Source organism: Labeo rohita, chromosome 9, assembly GCF_022985175.1.
Source record: "Labeo rohita strain BAU-BD-2019 chromosome 9, IGBB_LRoh.1.0, whole genome shotgun sequence".
Taxonomy (NCBI): Eukaryota; Metazoa; Chordata; class Actinopteri; order Cypriniformes; family Cyprinidae; genus Labeo; species Labeo rohita.
In genome coordinates, this window is record NC_066877.1 from 18,652,071 (window position 1) to 18,673,905 (window position 21,835).

Sequence of the window (21,835 nt, forward strand, 5' to 3'; positions counted from 1 at the left end):
TTAAAGCTCCATATGTAGATTTAATCATAAAGCTCCAGGACGTAACAAGCTTACTCGGTAGCTCAAGAAGCTACTGGCATGCATACTGTTGGGTAGGTTTAGGTGCACTGCGGGTGGTATGCTATTTTAAAAATTCTGCAGCATTAGAGTTATAGCACCACTCAACAGACATTTAAAGTCAGAACTGCGGTGACACACACAAAACCAAAGTCACATAAAACGTACTATATGTACGTTCATCTGTACACTCTTTTAGCGAGTGTGTCATCTTCCGAAAAAGTTCCCACAGGTAGGTTTTCATCATGAGATCAGGTTGTTTAGACTGACCTCACATGGACTATTTTATTGAAGTCCTTACAACTTTTCTAGCCCTTGAACATGGTAGTTGCATTACTGTGTCACAGATTTCATCAAAAATATCTTAAGTTGTGTTCTAAAGATGATGAAAGATGTTATGGCTTTAGAATGAGATGAAGGTGAGTAAATAATGTCAGAATTTTCATTTTTTAGTGAACTTTCTCTTTAAGAATAGAATGTAACTGATTGGACCTATTGTACTGTATTGGACAGAAACCACAAAAACCACACAGAAAGCAATCACGTGTGCATGCATACACAATTAGTAAAGCATAAACACAGAGGTTCAAATTAAAGTGTAAACAGATAAACAAAGTGAGGTCAACATTTTGCAAGCATTTTGCACCGCAAAGGTTAGAGTGTATTCTGAGCTGAATGTCTAATATATGGTAGAAGTACTGCTGAAATGGGATTTAACAGAAAATTTGAAAAATATGTATGAGTGGATCCAAAACACTAATTCAACATCAGTTTCCATTGCTTTGTAAGGAAAGAAATTTAATAACCAAGCATGTTATCCAAAAGAACGTCTCTCAAAGTCTCTATTTATGTGATGTTCTCCAGAACACTAAAACACATCGAGCAGAATACTTCCCAAGATCACACTCTCCTCCTAAGCATCATTTCGATTAAATGTTTTTAAAGTGGAGTGTGATTTTAGAACGTCATTTTCAACAGGGTGCTAATGCGTTTTCACTTATGGACTCCACGAAATGGTTTGATGAATGCAATTTGCTTTCCTATGTTGACCAAGGAGCTCTATAATATCTGGAGAAAGCTGTCCATTAGCACTCCTATTCACCTTACACTTACACTTATATGTTACTTGCAAAAATTTTACATTTCATTTTGAATGGAAGAATGGATTTTTAGAAGTATACCAGATGGTGTACGTGTGGCAGAAACCAGCCCCTTCTAACTGGATCATACTAGTAAACCAAACAGGTCAAAGCGGAAATTGCTTGTGGAAATAGCAGTAATTAAAATTCTGGGATCAATAACCTGTGCCTTAGATGTGGAATGCCTCCCATTACTCTTGACACTGATAAGATCGGTCTGTACACACATGCGCAGGTGTGTAAACATGGAAGACAGATCCACAGGAAGTGTGGTCTACCTTCATGTTGATATGAGAGCATCAATTCAGCACACTAAAGCCATTTTGCAAACCATATTCTCTGTGTGTGTGAGTTGTGGATATAGACTCTGTCTGAATAAACCCGTGTTGGACATCTTTTGTTACTGTTATCCAGTGGCACAGCTACAATGGCAAACATAACAGCTGGCATCCGCTGATTTCAACATCAGACCTCAAGTGGCCACGCTGTATTATTGTTTTTATCCATGGGCACAAATTCAGAAGTCGTTTAGCTGCTCGTTAGAACGTTCCGAGCGCCGTGGCTTCAATCCCGTTGACTCCTCTGTGAGCCCGACTCGGATGAACGGTAATTTGGGATTGTTTTGGAAATGTCTCAAAAAAGTCTTCTGCTATCCTGCACTGCAATTTGCATGAATTACCAACTTCTTTGCTTTCAGCTCACGTCATCTTCCGCTAAATCGTAGAGGCGGATATACTTAGGAGCAAAGATCTCGACGCCAGACTCTACGATGAATTCAGAGGAATTTCATCTTCAGGAGCATGCATTAGCATTTTTGAGCCACAGTGTTGTTTTTGCTGAAATAAAATGTCAAATCTTAACATTTTCCTCTCTTGTAAGCCTTTCGTCAAAAACACATTCATTTACTTACGTCTGGCTAAAGAAAACGTCACTACTTAGAATCACCAATTTGGTGACCTTTGTAGTGACCTAGTAGTTCTTTTTTAGAACTGTGAAGGCCATTCACATGCAGCACATTTTCAAAAGTGAACAAAAGCACTATTAGCATATAATTCTCATGCTTGTAGCCATTCTCTCTGCCATGCTCTCGGAGACAAAGCTTTGCACTTTGGCACTTTTGCATACTGTTCACATTATATAAATCCATTCACATTAGTTGCACCTATGCAACTAACTATAAGCTTGAAATTTTAGGTATTTCCTATGCCTTCTGTTACAAACTTTAACAGAACTTATAATTTTCTAAATGTACTAGAGCATTAGTCATTTGTAATATACTGCAAGTTAGCCAATGAATTAATTCAATTTCAAGAAATTGTAAGTGTCTTCAGAACAAGCATGTACTCAATAACACACATACAAGCATGGATGGCAGAGCTACTAAAGGCCAAAGAAATACCCTTGAGACCCTGTTGGGGTCTAACTAAAGCATGGCGCACACTGCACAATTTTGTCTTTTACGGATTTTCTTTGTCATATTGTACAATATGAGCCCAGTGAGATCTTGAAAAAAAAGCTACATCTTAGAACTGATTTTATTAATCATATTCATTTACAAGCAAAATTGTAATGGTAGGGTACAACGGGGCTGAAGGCACGTTTAATTCTAGTTAGTCATCTGAACCACTACACAGTACAAAACACATTTTTTTAAACATCCGGACTTCACTATGCATGGGGAAATTTGGCTGATTTGTGCAAAAAACACAATTCTGTGTAAAGTTAAACATATTTATTCATTCATTCATTTATTTATTTATTTCATATGTATGAAGCAAACAAGAATCAATAAAATCACCAAATATATTTTGAGACAAAGGTCTTGTTAATGTTTTTTGGTTTTGTTTTGTTTAAGGTAACAATTTATTCGTTTTTCAATAACTGAATACAAAATTATGGTATTTCGGGGAAAAAAAACACTCCTACTGTTGATGTGACAATAAATATCTGGCGTTTTCCCAGGTATTAGGACTTTTATGGCTTAATATAATGTAAATGATATCTCTTACTTAAATATGTAGTAGAAAATCCATGAAAGACTATTTTAAAAAATCCACATCATTTTATGCATATTTTGGACTATGGGGCACCATTATTTCGATGATGTAAAAAGGTTGCACTTGTTGAGCTACTGATGCTACCTGTTGCTATTTTTATCACAACACAACCACATTGTGCGTCGTAATTTTCAGTCAAAGGGCAAAAAGAGAAGCAATGAAAGTCTTTGCTGCTTTCTTAGTGATAAGACGAGGCAAAAAAAAGGGGAAGGTGCCTGTGGATGAAAAAACTTTCTAAAGATCCGCATCTTTGTTCTCTCCACAGCTCTGATGCCTCTGAGGCTTTTAGTAGACCACATCTACGGCAGAGACAAGAAATGCTAGATGCCATCCTGGCAGGATGTAAACGTCAACCAGTGATGGAATAATGACATTCTAAATAAATGCAGTTTCTTTTTTCAGTAACAAGTAATCAAACGAATTACCGTTTACAACGCTGTTACCGTTATTGACAATAAAATGTGGCGTTACTATACTATATCACGTTGCGTTCTTCTTCTAAAGTTAAATTCTGGCTTATTCCTCTCAGCACATCTTCTTCCAGAAACGAAAAGTAGCCGAGATGAACTTGATGAATGTTCACGTTTGTTTACGGAGGTGATGTGGGTGTTTACCTACATGTCAGCGTGTCTCATGTGGATGTTTAAAATTTGAAAAGTGGAGCCGCTCGCGGGCATGATTACATTAGTGTTCAGACGGTAAAAACAGGAGCTTGCATTAGTATCATACGGATTACTTTATCAGAGAATATTTGTTTTTGACATGACTTTTAAAAGTAGACATTTCAAGCTTTCTATACATATATTTCTCATGTCTGAGGCAAGTATTCACAGAGATTCAGATTGTTTTATTTACGTGTCTGTGAAGAGAGGTGACGGAGGCTGAGACAACAGAGAGTGCACCCTGTTTATTTTCTTTATTTTACAAAAGCACATCGTTTTTTTGTTCTTAAGACAAATATGTTGTTCTTACAACAAATAAAAGTAGACTCTTTGCAGTAATCATCAAAATGACTGAGTATTTGTAATTCTTTTTGCAGTGAAAAAACGAGACAGACTGCACCGGTGCTGTCTTCGACCCCAGCGGGTTAACAGTGTTGCCACGGGATGTTTTTCATGTCTACAGGTTGAAGCGACCCCAATAATGTGATATTTAGCCCCTAAATAGATTTCACTCGATACTTATATCCATCACCTGTAAGTTCTTTCAGCCGTTGTGGTCATTATATCAGTATTTTATTTTCCGAGTTGTTTTGTGGTAAAAATAACAACAGGTAGCATCAGTGGCGCCCCACATAGTCCAAAATTAAAACTATTTTTAAAGCTTTCATGGGTTTTCTACTACATATTTCAGTAAGAGACATAATTTATGTTATATTAAGCCATACAAGTGAAAAAAAGTGTTGTTGTTTTTTTGCAATTATACACTATGTGAGTACTAAATAGAACATTTCCTTAATGTTTTAATGCCTTTAGCCTTGTTGTACCACAAACCCAAACTAGCCCTGTCAATAGTGCTAATGCTAATGTTTGGTAAAAAGAGGACTGATGTGCTGCTCATGCTAAAGAGCAAACTCAAACTTATGCGCTTTTAAACCAAATGACAGAATTTAGAATTTGAATTGAATTTTGAAATTCAGTAAGATCAAGAATAATTCTGTGTCAAGTCAGCCAACGGAAACCGCATATGGCAAAAATAAATACAGACTTATTTAAATGTCAAAAAATGGGTCATTTGACCCCACTGGACTTTAGCGAGCAACGCTCTGTCTGGGTTACACCCACAATATCATCCCTCTCATCAACACACACAATACATACTACCTACTACCATGCCTCAATCACACACATGCCTACAATAACCACATGTGAAGCACACTTACACATACTCGCATTCGCACTCACACACCTACACCTACACCTCAGCAGCATGGAGCGTGGCACAGGGCACTACGAGCGTGAGGCTACTTCTACTGCAGCATGCAACCCCCAAACAAACACCCACACACACGCAAATTCACACGGAGAAGCACATGAGCCACGGGCTTGCTGTGTGTGGGTGTTTTAAAGGGGCTGGACACATTCTTACCATTGTCCAACAGGTAAAAGACAGGACTGTAGTGGCAGGACCGCAGGTTGGACACAGGTTCTCCTGTGCCTCGAGGGTCATTATGGAGGGAAGGGGTGTAGGGTGCTGGAAATCAGAGATCACACAGTCATTGTCACATACCAGGCTCAGCAAGGTTGAATTAAAGTAACTTTCAGTTGCATGATTTTGAATCTGTTAACGGACAAAGAGCATTTGAGGAATCTTAAGGCATGCCATTTTATTGCCCTTTGTTCAATGTGCATTTCTTAGAAAAGCCAGTCTTGAGCTTGGAAAATATCTGGTGGAATTTTTTTTCAATTACCAAGAACATTTCAGCACACACAAGTATTAGAATGGTGCATTTAACCTCATCAGACAAGATGAATTTATACGGCTGACAAATCGCTGCAGGTGTCGACCTGACGGTATAAATCATGATTGCTGTGTGAATTGAGGCCGAACTGCTGAGGGTAAAGATGAGAGAACAGTGTGGTGAGAGACTGACAAGTGCATCACAGGGCTCCTGCTTATTCTGCTTTAACAATAATGGACTTCCTCAGTCTTTTCTGGAACCATTTGCCCTCCCTATCCAAAAGCATTTTGCTCTTGTTTAAATACTGTTTCTTGCCATTTGATGCCGACATAAACTCTGTCCACATTGTTTCAGCCATCTGTGCTGCAGCATCAGGTTACATTACATTGACTTGTGCTTTGACTTTCTGCGATAACAGATAAAATAAAAGGTGGCGGCACAGCTGGTATCTAAAAAATTTTGGTATTTAAAAACAGGGTTATTATTCATTTTTAACGAAAAGCAAATTAATAGTTTTTTTTTTTCCAGTCTTAAAAAAAGCAAAATACAAATCCCACAGGAGGCAATTTATTATTATTGCAAGAAATTAATACTTTTATTTAACTATGACGCATTAAGTTGATCCAAAGTGACAGAAAACACATGCATAATGTTACAAAACATTTCTAAATACCCTAAATTTGAAAAATTGAATTCCGTTATTTTCATGACTTCATATTTAAAACATTGGTATCATTATTGAATAAGTGTAATTTCTGTGCCATTTATCTGCTGCAGCTATCAAACAGGTTACACTGTAAAAATAAACTAAAATAAAATAGCATTTACTGACATTTCTGTTACTTTTAAAACACAATGCAATGTGCAAGTGCAAAATTAAAAAAAAAAAAAATCCTTAATATTATTATAGTACACTGTGTTCTTTTTCTACTTTTTTTTTGTTTGTTTGTTTGTAGCTGTTTTTTTTGGAACTTCTAGCTGGTTAAAAAGCTACCCTGTACGCTGTACGAAAAACAGCTTAACCACTTAAATGACCAAATTAGACCAGCTTAGAAGAAGCTAGAAACAGGCTACCAAATTCTAGAATACAGCAATAACAGGGTTTAGACTAAAAATGTCAATAAATGTTTTGAATATTTCATGATGATATGACACATTAAGTAAAGCTTTTGTGCTGTGGAAGTGGTTTAACGCACACTCATCTCTGCAGGTTAGACAAGTACAATAAGCTCATCAGAAAAATGGAAAACAAATTACTGCTTTCTGTCCTTTCACATCCTTTTGCTTTTGTTCCCATTATTCCCTTTCATTCCAGAATAATCTTTTTCTAAAAATATCTTTGCTGGTCACAGTCGATGGCTGACATTTCAGCTTATTAACCACCTGGCAATGTGCCACAATCAACAGGGTCTCAGCAACCCACCTCAACCCTGCTGACAAAAACAACACCCGCACAAACAACAAACAACAACAACTAGTCGACTAGACAGAGAGAGATAACACTTATGAGAACTTCAAAGTGGAGTGCAGCCCAATTACTGGACTTGATGGAGAGCAGGGCAGACTGAAAATCAGAGAGGAGGTATACTCGAGGTCAAAGATGATATGAATAAGTGCCAATAAATAAGATGAGAGAAAGATGATGTAAAACTCAACCTTTTCCAGACAAAGTAAATACATTAGCGGCTAAAGCAGAGTGTGATTTTATGCCAACTGAGGTGATGTTAGCACAGGCAGTGCTTGTAACGGTAAAGGGTTTGTACCCCTGAGCAAACGCATGAAAACGGCACCAGAAACATCCGCGCAACCTTGAGTCCATTCATTATTCATCTATTCTAGCTTAATGCTACTTTCAAAAGCACACATCTAAAAGCTGAGCTAGAAGTAACAACAAATAAAAAAAGGTCAAATAACAACAGTGCCATCAAACATTTATTTGATGCAGCCAATTTCCATCATCTCAAGGTTCAAAATTTTTCCTGTGAATGTAGCACAACAAAAAGAGTGATATGCAAATAACATCCTTTCACCTGTGGTAAGTTAATAACGCTGAACCCTGCCTATTTTCCCAAACTTTGAAATATCAAGTTTAGAATCATGCTTCTACAAATACAGGCAGTATGTCCAGTAATGAATTTATACAAAATAAAATAGTACAAAAATAAAACAACAACAATATTACAAAATATAACATTTAAAAGTGTACAAATAACACTGTCCAACATCAACACCAGCAGGTAAAATTCCCCTGAGCCCATTGAGTTTTAACAGACCCCCTAACGCATGCAGCGAGTTTGTTGGGGGTAATTGAGGATGAATGGGAGAAAGTCACGTGAGAGGAGGCAATGCCTCCATCACAATATGAATAGATATGACTGGTTATGATTGGCTGTGATTGCTTTATGCAATAAATCCCGCCTCTTGTGTTCATGCGTGTTCTTTCACAATTCACAAATCAGTGTGAATGAGCAATATAATGGTGTTAATCGGAAGACTCATTTAAAAATGTAAGTAAACAACTCACACCCTTCGATATAACCACTTTGTTATGATAAAATAAGACTTAAAGTGGCAGGAAAACAGTGGGAGTTTTTAGTGAGTAATGAGCTTGGTGAAATTTAAAGTAAATCTGTGTCTGTGACCAATATTTGTGAGCTTTGATGACTGATGATCCGAAATATTCAAAAACTGGTATAAGTTAATAATTAACAAGAATAGCTGAATATAAGTTCACAAAAAAAAATATATTGTCTAAATTGTTACTGCCTTGAGTTAGCTATTATTTTGAAATAAATGTAAAATGTTTAAAAACACTAACTTGATGAGAAATATATATGGCTTTAATAAACAGAATATTGATTACACTTCTTTTTCTGATAGTGAAAGTAATGCTTATTTAACCACGAAAATGCAACTGGGACATACATTTACATTTGACTTAAAAAAAAAAAAAAAACGGAGGACTTTCGAACATTGTTGTACTAACTAGTGTTTATTTTCTAATAGTATACAGGTCCAACAGTGCCCATATTTGAAAAAAACCCCAGGACATTTAACAAACACCAAACTTGAGTGCACTGAAATACTCACATAAACACACACACACACACACAAACAAACACACACACAAATAATGTTTTCTTCTTCATTTTCTCCTTCCTCATCATTATTTATATTTTCTCTAGTCCTTCAAACTCTCTTTTTATGCTTCAGTGGCTGATGCCCAGAATCTCAGTCCAATTTTTGGCTGAATTCCCCAGCCAATCGTAGAAGGCCATTTCCTGACTCCTGTCATAATAGCTGCTTCCACAAAAACACATCTGAATTGCTCAGCAGCCTGAAGCCCAACGCAACAAATCCCACAGAAGAAAACACACAAAAGCTACTGTTCTGACAGTCAGTTCTTTACCACAGACCATTCTAGAGAAAATCACACACATGTGAATCCTATGCTTCACTACAGGAACTGAACTGAGATTTTAAAAGAACACTTCACCCAGAATTCACTCAAATTCACTCAACAATTCTGTCATTGTTGTCCATGAACGGGCATTCTTCAAAATGTCGTATTTTCTGCATTCCACAGAAGAAAAAATTATATCCACTTTTTTCTTCATTGTAAGAGCAGGTACGGCCATTTGTAAATTTTATGGGTGTAGCTTCCTGTCTCATTCACGTCCAGCTATTTTTAGCTGTACAAAACAGCTCCATTTGCTGCTTGATATTGCAAATTGGTGTGTCTTAACATATTATTTTAATGCATTGTCTTAATTATGAACACACTGGTTTGTAGAGCAGTTTTACTGTTTCCTGCACGCTGTTATTTCCCTATAGCGGATAATGAACCGGAAGTCTCACCCACTCAGAGGCTTACTTCCACGATGAGGAAAAAGGTGGATAGGTTTGCAAATTTTTAGGTGAATTATTCCTTTAAATGCTTGATGCACAGCCACATTTTAGAAGTAAACCTCATGTCTCCTCTCTATCTCTCAAACTACTAATGTCAGGCTACATCCCTCAGCTCGCCATCCCAAGTGACTTCCATCTTTCAGGCTGCCTGCTGAGCTGGGAAGTGGGAAAACAAGCAGAGGCTTCAATTGTACTGAGACATGAGAGTGAAGTGAGAGAGAGAAAAACAGACAGCAAATTTTGAATTCTTGAGACACCACACAAAATGTGCCTCTGATATTTCAAACAACAATAACTTAAAAAAGACACAATGCAATATATCTTCCCCTGAGAAATCAAAGCTTTACTGAAATACCTCTAAATTAAGAGCTCTATTTAGATCCTCAAGGACAAGCACTGTTGTTGTCATCATGTTCATCCCACTGAGGCGATGCAAACATTGAGTAAAGCTCTGTAAACATTATCATATCCTCATAAAAATTCTACACAGGTTATGATGGCTTTAAAGAAGAAAGAAGAAACAAAGACGTTAGAGTAAGAGAGCGGAGGAAAGAGCCTCCAGGGACTGAAGACCTGTGCTGTGGGGAAACTTAAAAAAAAGGACAGAAAAGAAAAAAAAATGCAGGATGAAGTGTTATTATTTTAATGTTTTTGTCATTAAAGCTGTAATGTGTGACAATTGCACCACAAGTGGAATTTCAAAATTAATGACCGTTATCAAACAGGTTTCTCAAACACTCCCCTGCCACTGTTTTCTGTGGGGTGTGGCTATTAGAGATGCGTGTGGCTGTGTGAGTGTGGTTATATTGGGTATATGTGGCTAAAAATGGGTAGTGGGCGTGGTCATGAGAGGGTGTGGCTATATTAAGTAGGTGTGGCCAATCATGGGTGTGGCTATCAAGTGTGAGTGTGATTATCAGAGATGATGAGGCAATGAGAGGAGGGCGAAGTCATGATTTTACAGGGTAGGAGTTGCCAATCATGGGCTATTAGTAGTATGTTAAAGGGATAGTTCACCCAAAAATGAAAATTATGTCATTAATTCATCTTTGGAACACAAATAAAGATATTTTTGATGATATCCACTGCATAGACAGCAAAGCGTGACATGTTCAAGGCCCAGAACGGTAGTAAGCACATCCTTAAAACAGTCTATGTGACAGCAGTGGTCAGAAAGCTTTCATCAAAAATTTTCATTAAATATTTTTTCATCGAAATATCTTAATTTGTGTTCTGAAGGGTTTGGAATGACATGAGGGTAAGTAATGACAGAATTTTCACTTTTGAGTGAACTATACCTTTAAGTACTGTTGTTTCCAAAATGACAAACTTTTTTTCTGGTTAAATACGTATTCCATCTGGATATTTTAAGTATAATAGAAAGAAAAAATATGAAATAGAAATGGAATAGAAAAAAAATATGCAAAAATTGAACACACCCTAGGCGTGATTATGATTGGTTACATGGCTATTTGAGGTGGGTGTGGTCATTAGTGGGTGTGGCTATATTTAGTAACTGTGACCAATCATGGGTGTGGCTATCAGAAGTAGGAATAGATGTGTTATATATATGAGACTTGGTCGTGAGAAGGTGTGGCAGTATTTAGTGGGTGTGACCAATCATGGGTGTGGCTATCAAAGATAGAGGTATGCGTGATTATCAGAGGTGGTGAGGAAATCAGGGATGTGTACGCACAGGAGTGGTTATAGTTACCTGAGGTGGGTGACTTGCTCCTCTCTAGGTCCAAAGACACCTGATTATCAGAAAGCTCTGTAAGGCCTGTCATGGAGGAATATGGAAGGCACAGTAAGAGGAAGTAGATAACAAAAATAACCAGGTTCCATTACCACCAAACACATTTGCATGCATCAAAACACCAGGACAAACAATGTGGTCTGAGACACTATTATGATCCTGGAGCGATGCAAGAAAGATGTACACACAGTTTTTAAACTTTTAACTGTGTATATACTTTTAACGTATATATATATATATATATATATATATATATATATATATGTATATATATATATATATATATTTAGCCACAACATGGTTGTTCTACTCCTGTCTGCTGTGATATGAACTCTTTAACCACTGTAGAAACACTGGGTATATTAACTCCAGAATCAAGCACGTGCACCAATACCACCAACAATCCCATGCATGTGTGTGTATGCATGAGAGACAAAAATCGCATCGATGTTACTCAAGGCATGACGGTAAAAATATGATAAGGCCTGCACTGCTGAAATATCATCATTTTACAAGTGTGTGTGTGAAATAAAGTTCTTCTGCAAAGTACACACTTAGCAAATCTTGACGAGTTCAAAATAATAATAATAACTTTATTATTATGGTCATATACAGGAATGCAGTGAAAGCCTTATTCTCACAAATGAGATATATCCTTTGGCAGAGTATTTTTTTTTCTCTGAGATATTGAATTTTTTTGGGATATTATGATTATCAGGTACTTTTTAGATTTTTAAAAAAGTTATACTGTAAATAATTTAAATTCAGTTACAATGTTTGTTTTTTTTTTAGCAGTGTTGATTTTTATTGGCATTAAAAATATAGTATGAATTAGTATTAAAAATGTCTTTTTTTATGGAAAAAGATTTTATGGATAGTTTTCCTTTTCATTTAGTGTGAGAACACGGTTATGTGTGTTTGGTTCATTACACAAACCTTCAGCACAAATCAATAAAACACTTAGCAAGGAGACAATCAAAGATTGTTATCGGATGTTTCAGTGTATGCAAATTCAGAATATGTGAATATGATATTCTGTAACAATCAATTCAATTATCATAAATAACAGTATACTGTACAGAGCGTAATATGGTAATTCTACCTTTTGTTAAACTTCATGAAAGTAGCACATTTGATAAATGACATCCCATTGTCTGTGCTTTGCCTCCTTGCTTTTGTGTTGCCCCCATTGGCGTTTCACTGGAGACATGACTTACTCTGGTAGGAAGTACGGATCCGTTTCTTTGAATCGGAATAAAAGTTAGACAGGCCGCGCATGCAAAAGTCTGCAACAGCGCCCCCATGCCCCAGCACCGCCACCCACGAGAGGAGACATGGAGCGAGGGAGGAAAAGAGGAGGAGAGAAGAACAAAACAGGCTCAGAGTGACAAAACGCGTGTGACCGCAATCCGAGCAAGACCCAGTGTACTGAGGGAGAAATGAAGGAATGAAAATAGGAAAATGTAGCCTAACTTTTTGCATTTTTTATTTCTTCCGAAAACAACAAAAAATAAGGCAGATAACAGAACTCAACAGAGGGAAAAACCATTTGGGATTAACAGCCACCGAAGAAAGTGGCACTGAAATCGTACAAACAAACCAACAAAACAAACATAAATATCAACATAAATAGAAATGCCTTTTCTTTGTCTATCTAAAAGTGTATATGTGAAGATGTATTTTTATGCATGAGTATTAGATATGGATTAATTTTGCTGATGGATATCCTGTCTAAACCGAACGTGAGCAACAGATAACAGGCGGATCACAAGCTTCGCTGTCTTTATACCTATTGGAAGTTGAAAAAAATTGTACAATTTTAGTTTTATTGTGTCGCTACACATACAGTGTAAACTGCAGCACTGATACAGTGGAGTCCAAAAAATCTGAGACCAGACTGAAGTTCTGAAATTTATTTCAAACCTGGAGATAAACAGAAAGCTTTTGGATTTTAAAATCTGAAACAAAGAATTTTTATAATACAACACAAATACTTTCTGCACTGTTTTTGTCACTAATCAATTAAGCCTATTTTTGACCAATTCATGGCCAAAAAACAAAAATTTATTGGTTTTTAACTCATATGGGTGTACATGATTTAAACATATTTACAATACCAGACTAAAGTTTGGAGTCAGTGAGATTTATTTATTTAATTTATTTATTTATTTATCAAAAAAAAGGATGCATTAAATTGATCAAAAGTCTCAAACAGCTGGAGTCAGTGATATTTATCTGTCTATCTATCTATCTATCTATCTATCTATCTATCAAAAAATGATGCATTAAATTGATCAAAAGCCTCAAGCAGCTGCTTAAAAAATCATATTCATCAAAGAATTATGAAAAAAAAACACCATCACAGTTTCCACAAAAATATTAAGCAGTGAAACTGTTTTTGACAATAAATGCTTCTTGAGCAGCAAATCAGCATATTGAAATGATTTCTGAAGAATCATGTGACACTGGAGTAATGGTTATATCATAGATATCATAAGAATTATCAGGGGTGGCGACGACGGTCCTGGAGAGCTGGATCCCTGCATAGTTTTGCTTCAACCCTTATCAAACGCACCTGAACAAGCTAATCAAGGTCTGAAGGGTTACTAGAAAGCAACAGGCAGGTCAGTTTTAATTAGGGTTGGAGCTGAACTCTGCAGGGCTGCGGCTCTCCAGGACCGGAGTTCGCCACCCCTCATATATGTTTAAAATTTAAAATTTAAAAATAGAAACATTCTGACCAGTGGTCTCAGACTTTTGGATCCCACCATATATAAAGCGAAAGACTAAAGTACATAATCAATGATAGAATCAAAACTGAGTGGGCCTTCTGCTCCTTTCAGGCCATCAGTTTGGAAAACAGAGACAGAGTGTACAAAACAGTCTCTTTATACACACTGGCCTGAGTGTGTGGGTGAGAGTTAAGACGTTCTCTCTCTTTTTTGAGAGCTTACATAAGCTACGGATCAAAATCACTCTTCGACCGCACCGAACGACCTTTCTGCCCACCTCTGCATCTCCATGTCGGCTCAAAGCCTCTCAGTTTCTAAAGATACGGCTGCCTGAACAAGAGGAGGGAGAGCAACCACTTTGAAGTGAGGAGCCAGCATGGCCGCCTCCCCGCAGCTTCCTTTTGATGAAGCTCTATGAAAACAGATCTTCATCTTCAGCTTTCACTTATGACATCTCCTTTCTCTGGATGGCCCGTGTGAGCGTGTATGTGCGTGAGCAGTCGGGGTAGGAGGATAGAGGAGGGCAGGTGGAGTGTGATCTGTGCTGGATTAGTAACAGCGAGTCCGTATGGCAGGTTACGCTGCGTTCTCTGTTAGGTGTCGTGCTCAGGCAAAGACCAACAGCAACAGAGATACAACAGACGACATGCAGAGAAGGCAACCATGAATGCAGTCTGTCCCATGCAGTTAAAGACAGGGACCGTGTGTGTGTGTTAAATGAAAGAGAGGCAGAATATATACAGGCAAGGACAGAAGCCTGAGATTTGAAAAGTTTGTTTTTGATAGCTGAAATGCTGAGCATGTGTGCAGATGCATGCCAGTGATGTGTATGCTTACAGCTGATATTTATTTTACAGCTTTGTTACACAGTGAAACAGTGTATTTGAACATCTGTGGGATTCTGAGACACATGGTGCATGTGTACCTGATGTGGACTGCCGGTTTTTGCGAGGAGAGCGTGTTAGTCGCTGGAAAGGGTCTGCGGATCCATATAGCTCCAGGGTGCTCATACAAAGCAGAATGGTTTTCTGCAGGTAGTCCACAACTGCCAAACCATTGCAGTTACCTAGAGCCAACCTGCAAAAACACACACACTCACTGGTCATACACAACTACAGTTCAGAACATAAGTTTACATATACCTTGCAGAATCTGCAAAATGTCGTAAAATTTGACCAAAATAAGGGGGATCATACAAAATTCATGTTATTTTTTATTTAGTTCTGACCTTAATAAGATATTTCACATAAAGTCCACAAGAGAAAACAATAGTGGAATTCATAAAAATGACCCTGTTCAAAAGTTTACATACGCTTGATTCTTAATACTGTGTTGTCACCTGAATGATCCACAGCTGTGTGTTTTTTTTTTCTTGAGTCTCTTGTTTGTCCTAAACGGTTAAACTGCCCACTGTTCTTCAGATAATCCTTCAGGTCCCACAAATTCTTTGGTTTTTCAACATATTTGTGTATTTGCACCCTTTCCTGCAATGACTGTATGATTATGAGATCCACCTTTTCATACGTAGGACAACTGAGGGACTCAAATGCAACTATTACATAAATTTAAAACGCTCACTGATGCTTTAGATGGAAACACAATGCATTAAGAGCGGGGGGTGGGGGGTGGGACTTTTTGAATTTGAAGATCAGGGTAAATTTAACTTATTTTGTCTTCTAGGAAACATGTAAGTATATTCTGTAGCTTCTGAAGGGCAGTACTAAACGGAAAAAAAAAAAAAAAGATATTTTAGCAAATATCTTCATTCTGTTCAAAAGTTTTCACTCCCAGCTCTTAATGTATGCTGTTTCCTTCTGAAGCATCAGTGAGCATTTGAACCTTTCCGTAATAGTTGCATATGAATCCCTCAGTAGTCCTCAATGTGAAAAGATGGATCTCAGAATCATGCAGTCATTGTTGGAAAGGGTTCAAATACACAAAAATGCTAAAAAATTTTGGTTTGTTTGATTTGTTTATTTATTTATTTATTTTAGTACTGGCCTGACCAAATACTGGCCAGATGTACATATGGTCCACAAATCTAAAGTGAATACACATAAATGATCCTGTTCAAAATTATATTAAAATTCTTAATACAGTAAAATGTAAATAAGATTACACTGATCAAAAGTGAGATAGATAGATAGACAGACAGACAGACAGACAGACAGACAGATAGATAGATAGATAGATAGATAGATAGATAGATAGATAGATAGATAGATTGATAGATAGATAGATAGATAGATAGATAGATAGATAGATAGATAGATAGATAGATAGATAGATAGATAGATGAAGGTTCATGTGGTATTGAAAAATGTTTAATCACTGGTAAATCCCACACCACTGGGTCCAGTCATGAATTAACAAATCACAAGACACGCACAGTTCTGGCTTGAATGACACTAAGCGTGCAGTGACATTTAATCTGCTGGACTGAATTCAAAGGAATTCAAAGTCTTTCTGACCACTGTAGCCAGACATCACCATAGCAGCCTTTGCCTGTAGTGATAATGCATTAGTGATTAAAGCTGCACATGGTTGCGACTGAATCAAAACAGGATGACAACAAGTGAACGATTCAAAAGAAGGCCAAATTATAATTAGAGTTTCACCCCTTTCATCAAAAATCAAACACCCTGGGAGCTGGAATATTAACAGCTGGACACATGAGTTTGGAGTTTTGATGATGACAAAATCATTTACATTAAACAGGGGAGGACTGACGTTTGATTACGCATATACCATTGTAAATAATCCCAAACAAGTCCACAAAACCATGCTATTACCATGATATATTTGAATACTGTAGTATGTATTCACAAGATAATTAGATCAAACAATATTAAAGAAAGAGTTCACTCAAAAAATGAAAATTCTGTCATTAATTACTCACCCTCATGCCTCAAACCCATAAGACCTATGTTCATCTTTGGAACACAAAATAAGATATTTTTGATAAAATCCGAGAGCTTTCTGACCCTGCATAGACAGCGACTGACACGTTCAAAATATAGAAAGGTATGAAGCTATGAGAATACATTTTATGTGCAAAAAAAAAATATATATATATATTCAACAATTAATTCGCTTCAGCGCCAGTCTTTGATGTGCGTTCAACAGAGTACCACAATTTCTTTTCCAATAATGAACGAAGGTCTTACAGGTTTGGAACGACATGAGAGTGAGCAATTAAAGACAGAATTTTCATTTTTGAGTGAACTAACCCTTTGACTTAGAGGAAAAATGTAAGATTCTATTGGCTGAATAAAATGGATGACATAAAAAACAAGGGGCCACTTACAGTCCGTAGGCGGAGTTTAAATCCAAGCTGGTGATTTGTTGTGGTGGCTCTCCATCGACCCATAATAACTGAACCACCAGCTCTGCCTGGTATCCAGGAGGCATTCGGATCATACGATCTTTAACCCTGTGTGAGGTCAAAGTATTCAAATTAAGTTTACTATGGAATCTCATTTGATTGTTACACTTGTATTTAACCTAACAATGTCTTGTCAAGTCATCTGTAAAAAAACATAAATATTGAGAGTTTCTGTATAGTCTCACTTGAGGCAAGGAATGCTGTCTCGCACACTGTCCGGCGTGTTGCTGCGGGGACTGGGAGGCTGAGGTTGGGGCGAGTGACCGCTGGGGTCTGAAAAACATGGAGTGTTCTCTGTATCCGACGGAGAGATGACGTCCTCCATCTCACACTGCAATCGCACTTCTAGGGACTACACACAAATACAACACGTTAATCTATCAAATCCACAGAACGTACTTAAACTTTTAAAGGACCACCTTAAAGGAATAGTTCACACAAAATTACTTTCTTTCTCCTGCTAAAAACCAAAAGACACAAAAGTGTATTTTGTCCATTCAATATAAGTCAGTGGCATCCACTGTTGTTTTGGAACCCACTGACCTTAACTGTACAGACAAAATATTCTTCAAAATATCTTTTGTGTTCCACACAGGTTACACAGGTTTGCAATGACATGAAAGTAAGCGTTGACCAAATTTTTAGGGGAACTATCACTTTAAGAGCAAACTCGTTTTCTCAACTCACTGTGATGGTGGTGTTGGCGTCATGTTTGCTGAAGCGGTACAGGATGACGTGGGCGCTGATGCCGACCACACAAAAGATACGGCTCTGCGGGCACCAGCTGATCATCTGAATGGCGTAGGGGTCTTCCTCCACAAGCTCAGCGCTGCGTCCCACATCTCCACTCTTAGGCTTCTCAAACACCTTTGACGTCTTGAGCTTATACAACATCTGCAGTGTGACTGACAGAGATGGAGGTTATCACCACATCACATCTTACTACATATTGAATGTGATGTACAAGGTGTTTAAACAGAAATAGTGCTTTAAAGGAAATATTAGTGTCTGGTGCAAGTTAAGATCGATCGACTACACTTAATGTCATATATCATATATCATATATATATATATTGGTCATATATCATTTGGTCTGAGTTGTACAGAATGAAATGAGAAATGAGGAAACATATGTTAAAGCATCAAGGGAGGTTGTTCTTCCAAAATGAGGCAGCGGTAAGAAAGAGTGAGACGGAAACAGCATGAGACTGAAAGGGGGGAACGAGCTTGTCAAAGCATAGACACTTACTCGCTGTGGCATCCCAAAACTTTATTGATCCGTCTGCATGTCTGAGGGGGACAACAAAGAGGAAGGACAAAAAGCGTTCGTATGAGCGAATGAGTGTGTGTGTTAAACCGCTTAAGAGAAAGCAAGCAATGACAGCTATGGAAACAGGAGGGGAAAAGAGGCAGAGAGAACAACACGCAGGGTCAATAGCGCTATTGAATTAAAGCGGAGAAGTGCGATACATTTACCAATGAGAGCCAAGTAGAAGGGCACATTTTAGACATCATTGACTTCAAATGAAAACAAACGGAATCAATGCACGCTTCGGAACAAAAACAAAATCAATCCAGAGTTTTCAAGCATATAAAAATACTATAAATGACCTCCACATGTGGGTGGAAAGTTTCACTTTTTGAGGCAGGGGTGAGAAACTATTTTAGGTAGGAAGCGCCAACTTGTGTGAGCCGTATTTTTTTTTCTATTTGTTATTCCTGCACAACAACCCTTCTTAAGCTACTGAAGTTCAAGATAAAGTGCAACAAGCACATTTTTATTTAATTTTACTAATTTTAATCATAAGAAGGTGTTTTACTTTTCAGATTACATGAATATATGAAATCATAACATCATGTGACTTGGTGTAAATAATACTGTGATATTACTGACATGAAATCCATTTGGGATGCATGTATGTTGAACATTGTTGGTAGATACATGAAAAAAGACTAGAGAAAGTCTGGAAAGCCAATTTAACCCTTTAACTGTCACTCTCATTTTGAACATAGACATTGTCTGATTTTAAAATGGATTTTAATGAAATTTTAAGTTTTCAGATGATATATAATTTCTTATGATTTCTAAAGCGTGACAGGGAAAAAGCCAATTAAGAAAGTCTTCTTGTGACAAAGATCAGAACTCTGTTATGATATAGGGTTTTGAGGTGCACTCTTGTCATACATTAATCTATTACTTTTCCTACATAATTTGCAACACAAAACAGTGATAAAATATATATTTAGAAGTCTTAGACCTTTCCAACTATATATAGTTTGTCATGATTAGATTAGGATTTATTTGTAATATGGTGAAGTAAACGTAGGTGTCCCGCTGGTGACAGTTAAGAGGTTAAATGTTTATTTTGTAAAAGTCCACAGGGTCGAAGTTGACCATTTTTGAAGAAACACCCATTAATTTACACTACCAGTCAAAGGTTTTTGAAAAGTAAGATTTTTAATGTTTTTTTTTTTTAAATAAGTCTCTTCTGCTCACCAAGCCTGCATTTATTTGATCCAAAGTTTTAAAAAAAATTATACTGACTCCAAGCTTTTAAAATGGTATAGTGTATAATATTACAAAAGCTTTTTATTTCGGATAAATGCTGATCTTTGGATCTTTCTATTCATCAAAGAATCCTGAACAAAATTCACTGTTTTAAATATTGATAATAATAACAATGTTTCTTGAACAGCAAATCAGCAACAAAATATGTATTACTGAAGACTGGAGTAATGATGCTGAAAATGTAGCTTTGATCACAGGAATAAATTACATTTTAAAATATATTCAAATAGATAACAGCTATTTTAAATAGTAAAAATATTTTACTTCGGATCAAATAAATGCAGGCTTGGTGAGCAAAAGAGACTTCCTTACAAAACACTAAAAATCTTACTGTTCAAAAATTTTTGACTGAGTGTATCATATCTAAACATCATTCAATGGAGATTTGGCAACAAGTGTGACACTCAGTTTTTACTCCCAATATTTTTCTGTTTACCTGTCAATACTGCTGTGAGCGACAATGTGATAAATGCACAAGCATCCAAGTGAGAAAATGAAGTGTGTTGCTCAGGGACAACTATGCCATCCACACGTTCAGTTTCAGATAAAAAAGCACATATTTTACTCAGCTTGTTTGCTTATGTGTTTGTATGTTTATTTAAAATGCTAAAAAAGCTTTTTTAATCCTTCTTGCCTTCAACGCCTTAGAGTAAAATCCAAGTAAATATAATGTGTAATTAACAACTTTTTTTTTTTCTGTTTTGTTACAAAGCATACACTACAGTTCAAATTTTTTTTTTCAAATAAATTATGTTCTTTTGAACTTTCTATTCATCAAAGAATCATGAATCAACAAATTGCATTTTAAAATATATTACAATAAAAAACAGCTACTCTAAACTGTAATTACTCTTCACGGTATGACTTTTTGAACTTTGTATGTTTTTAGTAACAGTTTAAGGTGGGTAACATAAAGCGCATACAAATCCACTTACCCTGTGATGATAATCTCTGGATATGTCTGTGAACCAACCGTCCATGTGCCACCACTGACTGGCCACTCCTGAACACAAACACACAAACTGATAAAAACTGTTTCTAAAACACTCAACTGACTTGCAAAATAGATGGTACGTTGTCGTACATTGACTGAGCATTTCAAATGAAAGCCTGCAATTTAGCCCACTGAAAAAGAACTTTGACAAACCTTGTGACTGTAGCCGGTCTTTTTGTGTTTAGCTCCTATGGAGTAAAGCACGGGTATGATGTCGGGGGGACATTCGGCAAAATAAGCCGTGCACGTGACTGGAGACTCATGGATGTCCATGGGGTAGGGGTTCTCAAAGATAGGAAAACTAAAGGAGAGAGAGACTTTGAAATAAATAACAAGCATTTATAAAACACAGAAGACTTTGACTCTCAATTCTGAATGCAAGAGTCACATTCAATTTTTCATAAAATATACACACGCATCCGTGAAATGAATTGTGTAATAAAGTGCATTATGCTACCATAAACAGCATACAGCAGGGGTCTCCAACTTTATTGTAAGTGAGAGTGACCGGAAGGAATAAAAGGGCTACATGTTTGAAATACTTAAGAAAGAGCATTATTATGATAAAAGAAACTGAGGCTATTTATAGAATGTGCTCTGTGGGCGACTATAAGTGGGCTAACAGGTACTGATACCCACAGGTACTGTATTGAAGCCATTAGCCTATATTTAAGCAACTGAACTATATTATCCATCAGAAGAATTAATAATAATTAAGAATGTAATCATGATAACACATTTTAAGTGTAGTGTTATTTTTATTCCTAATAAATGTACACTTCCATTCAAAAGTTTGGGATCAGTAAGACTTGTAATGTTTTTTAAAGTATCTTATG

At 36.8% G+C, this 21,835-nt stretch overlaps 1 protein-coding gene across 11 annotated transcripts in view; it reads right to left on the reverse strand.

Annotated features, from left to right (window-relative positions):
• stxbp5l (syntaxin binding protein 5L) overlaps nucleotides 1–21,835 on the reverse strand; it is a 153,908-nt gene that overhangs the window by 24,375 nt on the left and 107,698 nt on the right. For 4 of the 11 annotated variants that reach the window (XM_051119685.1, XM_051119690.1, XM_051119688.1 and 1 more), the window contains exons 12-21: nucleotides 21,153–21,300; nucleotides 20,941–21,008; nucleotides 18,686–18,726; nucleotides 18,124–18,341; nucleotides 17,622–17,788; nucleotides 17,359–17,484; nucleotides 14,977–15,128; nucleotides 12,537–12,605; nucleotides 11,278–11,343; nucleotides 5,342–5,446 (exon numbers count right to left, since the gene is read on the reverse strand). In XM_051119685.1, the coding sequence (XP_050975642.1) occupies nucleotides 5,342–5,446; nucleotides 11,278–11,343; nucleotides 12,537–12,605; nucleotides 14,977–15,128; nucleotides 17,359–17,484; nucleotides 17,622–17,788; nucleotides 18,124–18,341; nucleotides 18,686–18,726; nucleotides 20,941–21,008; nucleotides 21,153–21,300 (1,160 nt within the window). The remainder of the gene's footprint in view (nucleotides 1–5,341; nucleotides 5,447–11,277; nucleotides 11,344–12,536; nucleotides 12,606–14,976; nucleotides 15,129–17,358; nucleotides 17,485–17,621; nucleotides 17,789–18,123; nucleotides 18,342–18,685; nucleotides 18,727–20,940; nucleotides 21,009–21,152; nucleotides 21,301–21,835) is intronic. The other 7 variants (XM_051119694.1, XM_051119692.1, XM_051119689.1 and 4 more) reach the window with 3 other exon arrangements.